Source organism: Tachypleus tridentatus, chromosome 10 (genome assembly GCF_004210375.1).
Source record: "Tachypleus tridentatus isolate NWPU-2018 chromosome 10, ASM421037v1, whole genome shotgun sequence".
Lineage (NCBI taxonomy): Eukaryota > Metazoa > Arthropoda > Merostomata > Xiphosura > Limulidae > Tachypleus > Tachypleus tridentatus.
In genome coordinates, this window is record NC_134834.1 from 51,404,696 (window position 1) to 51,412,073 (window position 7,378).

The 7,378-nt window shown below is 34.6% G+C and overlaps 1 protein-coding gene across 1 annotated transcript; it reads right to left on the reverse strand.

Moving 5' to 3' along the window:
- Positions 1–263: 263 nt before the first annotated feature.
- LOC143229266 (uncharacterized) lies at positions 264–3,737 on the reverse strand. Its single transcript, XM_076461378.1, has 3 exons — positions 3,587–3,737; positions 1,773–2,030; positions 264–1,134 (listed from the first exon to the last, which is right to left on the reverse strand). Exons 1-3 carry the CDS (start codon positions 3,632–3,634, stop codon positions 739–741), a joined length of 702 nt encoding a protein of 233 aa, XP_076317493.1. The 5' UTR covers positions 3,635–3,737; the 3' UTR covers positions 264–738.
- Positions 3,738–7,378: the final 3,641 nt, after the last annotated feature.

A 7,378-nucleotide genomic window follows, 5' to 3' on the forward strand; every position in this document is an offset into this window, starting at 1 on the left:
GACAAAACTTGTTGTATTAAAAGAGTGTTCAATCAGAAATTTGCATTTGACCACTTGTTGTGTGTGCAATTATCTGCCATGCAATCATGGATCTTTATGAAACTTCACAGGTGGCAACTGAACTTGTCTAAAAAGTTTGGGTCCATGGGGGAAGGGGTTAACCCCAACCCCCCCTGGGCTACGCCCCTGATTAAAACACTAGTAATTAAAAACAAGCCAGAATACCCAAAGTTTTTAAATAAAAATAAACGTGAAGATAAAAATGCATGCAAAATAGTATTTATTAAATCACACTATGCAAGATAAACCAATAAAATACATATACCCATGTCATTTATAAAATAATAATGAACAACTATGATCACACATAAATAACAAACTTCATTTCAATTACAGAATAAAATGGACAACACTTTTCGAATAAGTATTTCCTTCGAGTTTCAGGTGTGTAATGATCAGTAACAACTGTATAATTAAAGATTCACTGTAATTATGTTAGAGAAAAACAACACGTATATATAAACAAATCAATATAGTAAGAACAAATAAAGCACAACACTAAATAAATCAAGTATTTGATTTAGAAGATGGGTACTTTTTAAAAAAATAAAATATTTATAATTTATGTGGAAGGGAAAAAATTAATGTTAGTACGACTCATCAGCAGTCGTTAAGTCTGATGATGATTCACAAATGATAGGGGTTATCTAGTAGTTGTTACATTTTGCTAATTAAGGCTCATCGACCGTATCCGTTACCACGATGATCTTTCGCCAACTGTAACCCACTAAGGTGCTCGGCAATATTTCCAGGAAGGTGGGGATAACCATCTTCTGAAACTGGAACTTTAACGAGCACGTATCTTGTTCCGTCACGCTGATTTTTGGCCTGATTGGTCACTGACTGAACTGGATGAAGAAGAGGTGTTGGTGATGAAGTAGGAAGTTCCGTCTTCGTCTGAGAATCAGGTTCTGGGATGATATAAAGTTGAGCATTCAGGCCGTAGAAACTCGTAGCTTGGGAACAAGACACGTTGAACCACCACATGCAGGTGAAGGTTTCTTGGTTAAAGATTGAACCGTTTGGACACAGAAAGCTGTCTTGGAATTCCTCTCCGTAACAGAAGTGGAATACCTTTTTATGTACATATATATATAACGTGTACATCATAGCATCAGTCAAAACATTACAAAAGCTATAAGAAGTCAAGTTCTGTACTTTTCTACACATCACTTTCAATCTTATCTCTCGAACGTAGAAAACATAATAACCATAAGTGAACGTACATGATTATTGTCAACTAGTTTTAAGGTGGTAGTTGTTAATTACTTTGTTCACTTCAAAAGTCATTATAAAGACTAAGTGTATACTTCTGTGTGTGTACTAACTTCCAGTAACTAGTTTTATGATGTTACAATTAAACAAGTTTCTCAAAGTTATATAATAAAGTTTAGACTAAGTCTTATTTACTGCATTGCCCCCCAGTGACTCAGCGGTATGTCTGCGGACTTACAACGCTAAAAACCTGGTTTCGATACCCGTGGCTGGAAAAGCACATATAGCTTATTGTGTAGCTTTGTGCTTAATTCAAAACAACAACAATTTACTGAATTTCAGTGATTGTGATTTAAAACCTTGATTTTAGAAACCTCTTAGTATTTGTATCCATATTTAATTCTTTGATATCAAACCTATCAAACCTGCTCTTTTTTTAAACACAAAATGGACTACACTTCAGCGTATTTGTTTTTGCATTTCAATTTTCGTCTTACCTGACATCCGGTATCTACATCTGCGTAGTACCCGGGAAGCTGACCTTTACACGAAAAGTCGGTATCCGGAATTTCATTCAGCACCGGGTAGTCACTTCCTGCTTGACCAACAATACCATCACCATCTGGATCCTGCTCAGAGGGCGCGGGAATCGCTGCATCAGCCACTGCTGGTTTTCCATCGAGTGTTTGAATCGTTTCTTGGTGGTGTCTGTACACAATAGGTATGGTAAAACTCGAGGGGTCGCCGTAATCAGCCTAAAAGTTTTACAAGAAAACTACGAACAAACACTGGCCAAGTTTTCCAATATTACAAGTGATGAAAGCATGTTAATAAATTATATAAAAGTATCAACTTGTGAATACAAAACAAAATAAGTTGTTAACTGCTAAAAACATACACACCAAAATATAAATCATTGGCCAACTTTGGCACAGTATGAATAAATTGTACATCCCATTCTGCCTGTTCTATAGTTCTAACATAGTCAGAAATTAAGTACACGTCTCACTTTTTGTTCCTGTCCTACGGTTTTAGTTTAATTCTGACTAAAGTGTATGCTCTTCCCTTGTCGTCTTTCGGTTCTATCATAATAACATAAGATTGTATATCCTGATCTTTCTGTTCTTTGTTCTACAATAATAAGTACAGCTATTAGAACAGACAGTATTGCTTTGTATGTGCTTCGGTTCTATCAACAAAAAAACTATTATGCAAATAGTGGCATATCTCTTTTTCACTTCTATAGCAATTACCAAGGTGTAATTTCTTCAGTTCTAACATGATAATGACAATAGTGTACATTTTATGTTGCTAGTTCTTCAGTTGTGGCACAACAAAGATTGTATTATTTTGTATTGATTGGTCTTTAATTCTATCACGACAATGACAACAGTGTAAGTTTTTAATGCTATTCTTTACTTCTAGCATGATAATTACCAAAGTATAGGTTCGTCATTGAGAATCATTCTCGAGTTATGGGTATTTCTTAAAAATTAATATATTATTGCTTAATGTATTAATTACGCTTTAGTTATTGTAAGTTTGAATTTATAATTTTACATGTTACTAATCGTTAGATGGAGCTTTTGAAAAGTATAATACTTCAGGTTTCTGAGTAAGTAGCTAAGACCATGAAGAAACAGATGCATAGTTACGTAAAATAACAATTAATTACGCTAACTTTCAAATTCTGATTAGACTTATAACACTGCAATGTGTAACGTTGAATTTGATGGCGAAAAACTATTTTCACTATAAAAAAATCTTACGTTTTACTTACCCAAAGTTAGTGCCCGTTAAAAGTTATGCGATAATAAAAAATTATTATGTGATTTATATGGCCAACTTAGAAGGAAATCCCCTGATGGGACAGCTAAAAATAAAGTTTTTACAAATAATGGTCATGTTATTGTTTTATGTCGTCATTACTGGGTTTCTTAGTATAAAACTACACAGCCAGATATCTCCTCTGTCTGCATCGCGGAAAACTGAACTCCAGATTTAAGCGTTTAAGCCTGGATTTTTACCACTTACACGCTGGAGGACAGCTTCAGGTCATCTTAGTTATAAATTAAAATAATAAGTATCATGGATATATGTATAGTACTCGCTAAAAAGCGTGAAATTAATTATAGTTTTACGTATAGCAGTGTTAAAGTAAGACTAAAATATGTGGTATTACTTAATATAATGCTAACGTGAGATAGGCCTAAAGTAAGATTAAAATATGTGATATTACTTAATATAATACTAACCTGAGATAGGCTTAAAGTTAGACTAAAATTATGATATTACTTAATATAATACTAACCTGAGATAGGCCTAAAGAGGCGGCTAGAAGAATTATAAGAAACCTCATGGCTTGGTGTTAAGACTCGTAAATTGCGTGTGTGTGGCTGGTGTTTTTATACTTAATATAATGCTAACCACTCACCTAATTTGGAATATATGTTAGGCATTAAGGAGATCTTCCTGTTCACCAGAACGTATTCTTCTCCTCGGGGCTCTAGAGTTCGTTCCAAATACGTCAGCAGACTCCTACTATTTCATATGAAATATTCAATAAAGTAAACCACGGTGAGATATATCCTTAGAGTAGTAAAATACCCAGGCAGGGTAAGAGAAAAAGAAAAAAAAATCGGGTCAAATCAACATACATTAAACGGGAAATACAAAGAGAAATAAATATATCAGTGAGAAAACTTACTCTGCCCAAGGCCCGAGGAAAGAAAAATAAAACACGCCACTGACAGCTTACCTAGAAACACGGTGGTTTCACAATTCCTGGTTCCAAGTGCACTATTGAAGTGGATCGTAGAGATGGTCAAAGAAGTACATCGTTCTTGGAATAGGTCTGAGTGAATTATTCATAAGGTCCCTGATAAACGGGAGCAAAACCTACAAGAGAACCAAGAGGTGGTTCTGACTGTCCCACTGTAAAACGAGGACACTTCACGCTATCTTAAGGGCTTGGATGTTGTACGTTTGTGAAAGGTGTTGCAATAAAAAAAAATGGTTTTATTTAACTATAGTAGGTTCGAAAACACATGAAAGTATGTCACATTTGAACATGTTTCATTTCATCTATTTAAACGGAATTGTTTACTAATTCATTTTCCAGTCTTAACAATTTTGAGAATGTCAAAATATTCGCTCCATAAAAATGAGTTATTTTTGTAGACATAAAACTAAAGTCAAGACGATAATTATATGATTCGTTGATCAACTAGAAACACAATTTTGAAATTTGTATGCAGAGATGAGTATAAGATGTTTTGGAACGACATAGTAATTATTCAGTGTGAATATGAAGTGTCTTAATGTATTTACTGTCTTAAGTGTTTACTGTGAGAAATGTTCCATAGTACTTTCCACATAATAAAATACATTATAACTTCTTTCAACAAGGATAGTTAAAAATATGTTTTAAATTTTAATGTTTCTTCGAACTACTGTAATAAGTGTGTTATTGTGTTATCTCATTTCCACAAACATTGAATCTGCTTTTGTATTTTAAAAAATATTTTACATCGTCTTAGTAACACTATAATAAGTGTTATTGTGTCTTCTTTTAATCGGAATGTTGTTTATTTTCCTATTGTGACAATTAGTTTGATATGTTTTCCTACTACTGTAATAATACACATGTTGGATCTATTTTCTTATACTAAGAAATGTTTTAGTTTTGTTTTCTTACTAATGTAACAATAGAAATGTTGCACGAGTTTTCGCACAGTAAGAAATGTTTTAAAGTTGTTTCATTCTTCTGTAGTAAGTATTTGTAATATAACTGATGCATTTGTTTCAGTTTTGTTTTGTTTGTTTATTTGTAATTTCGCGCAAAGCTACTCGAGGGCTATCTGTGCTAGCCGTCCCTAATTTAGCAGTTTAAGACAAGAAGAAAGGCAGCTAGTCATCACCACCCACCGCCAACTCCTGGGCTACTCTTCTACCAACCAATAGTAGATTGACCATCACATTATAACGCCCCCACGGCTGAAAGGGCGAGCATGTTTGGTGTGATAGGGACTTGAACCCACGACCCTCGGATTACGAGTCAAGTTCTTTAACCACGTGGCCATGCTGGGCCTTTTAGTTTTGTAAGAACTATTCAGTGTGTTCTGTCGTAGTGCTAAGTGTTTAACTTATTCTATTCGCCGTAGGAAATCTCTATAACTAGAATTCTATTAATATGTATTTTTTACGCAAAAGTGTTTCATTGTGTTTTCGCACTGAAAAAATATTTTATTCAGCTTTCTTATTGTGTGAAGTATTTTAATATAATTACTTTAAGACGTACTTTGATGAGTTCTTCTTACATGGAAATATTTTAATATATTTTTAACTGCAAGAAGGACTTTAATATGTTTTATTACTGTGATAATTGTATTATCGAACTGTCTTTTTTAATGTGTTTTATTATTTGAATAAGTGTTCTTATAGTAAGAGGTATTTTTATTGTCCTATTTTTAAAGAGAATATGGTAATATTTTCTGTCTTTGCAAATAATGTAACGTTAATATATCCTGCGAGTTGTTTTAATAATATCTTATATTGTAGTGCAATTAAAGAATAGACACTTCGCTGCTTGTCTCCCTACCCTTGCCACTCAGTGGTACAACCGTAGGTCAGCTGACTTAAAATACTATAAACCGGGTTTAAATACCCATGGTGGTCAGAGCACAGCTATCCCGTTGTGTAGTCCAAACAAACAAACAAACCCCTAACCCCTTGTATTATATAGCATAATAGTCAGTGCGGTACTAATACACAGTAGTAGTTAAAATTAACGCTAGTTAAGACAGTTCAAAGAATAAAAATTCTAACACTTGTGAGTTTAAGGAACTATCTTCTTTTAAACATGAATTGAGATTGAAAAAAGTAATTTAATGTTGTCTCTTCTTATAAGAGGTAATTTTATTGTATTTTGTTACTGCAAACGTTTTTCAATGGCCAGTGTTTCTGAATGTAACGTATTATATCACTTTAAAATTGTTTTTTTATTATGACTGTAAACAATGCTTTTATTATTATTTTACTATTATAAAGTTTCATATACTACGAAGGCTGTTCAAAAAATACGCGGACTGACGTCATTAAACAAAATGTACTTTATTTAGAAGTTACAGGTCTGGGACCCCTTCAAAGTACTCTCCTCCCCAACGCACACACTTATCCCAACGGTGTTTCCACTTGTTGAAACAGTCCTGGTACGCTTCTTTTATAATGTCCTCCAGCTCCTTCGTCGCATTTGCCTTAATCTCTGGCATCGTCTCAAATCTTCTTCCTTTCAAGGGTCTTTTGAGTTTGGGGAACAAGAAAAAATTGCAAGGAGCAATGTCAGGTGAGTAGGGGGGGTGGGGTAGAACAGTGATCGAGTGTTTGGCCAAAAACTCACGAGTTCTGAGGCACAAATTTCGCAGCAACGCGGTGCATCTTCAATTTTTCGGTCAAATTCTCGTAACAAGATCCAACTGATATCCCACACTCTTCAACAAGCTCCCTGACAGTCAGACGTCGATTTGCCCGCACCAGAGTGTTGATTTTGTCGACGTGCGGGTCGTCAGTTTACGTGGAAGGACGTTCAGGACGCTCATCATCTTCAATGGGCTGTCGACCATCCTTAAAACGTTCATGCCACTTGAAACATGCCGTACGCTTCATAGCAACATCACCATAAGCCATATTAAGCATAGCAAAAGTTTCAGTCGCAGATTTTCCAAGTTTAACACAAAATTTCACAGCAAGTCGTTGCTCCTTCAGGTCATTCATTCTGAAATCTGCCAAACGAAGAAATCGCACTTCACTTAAAACCGCGTAGCTAATACACAAATGAAGATATCTGCAATCGGGAAATGACGTCGTAATCAGCTGATCTGTGCAAACCTAGCGACACCAAGTGGATTCCCCTGGAACCAACTGGAGCCGCGCAATTCAAACAGTCCGGGTATTTTTTGAACAGACCTCGCATATCTCTGAAAGAAATACTTAATGATTTTTAATGAAAAAATAGTTTATTTACAATTGTTTTGGTTTAAATTAATTATTTGAATCTTAAGTCTTGATTTTATGTTCTGTTGTAAAAATATGTTAAGGAATGCTT

Excerpts from the sequence above, each read along its gene's own strand:
- LOC143229266 (XM_076461378.1), bottom strand. The coding sequence starts at position 3,634 with ATGAGGTTTCTTATAATTCTTCTAGCCGCCTCTTTAGGCCTATCTCAG. Across the intron at positions 2,031-3,586 it reads CCTCTTTAGGCCTATCTCAG|GCTGATTACGGCGACCCCTC; the intron begins GTTAGTATTATA and ends TAAAACTTTTAG. Across the intron at positions 1,135-1,772 it reads ATGTAGATACCGGATGTCAG|GTATTCCACTTCTGTTACGG; the intron begins GTAAGACGAAAA and ends GTACATAAAAAG.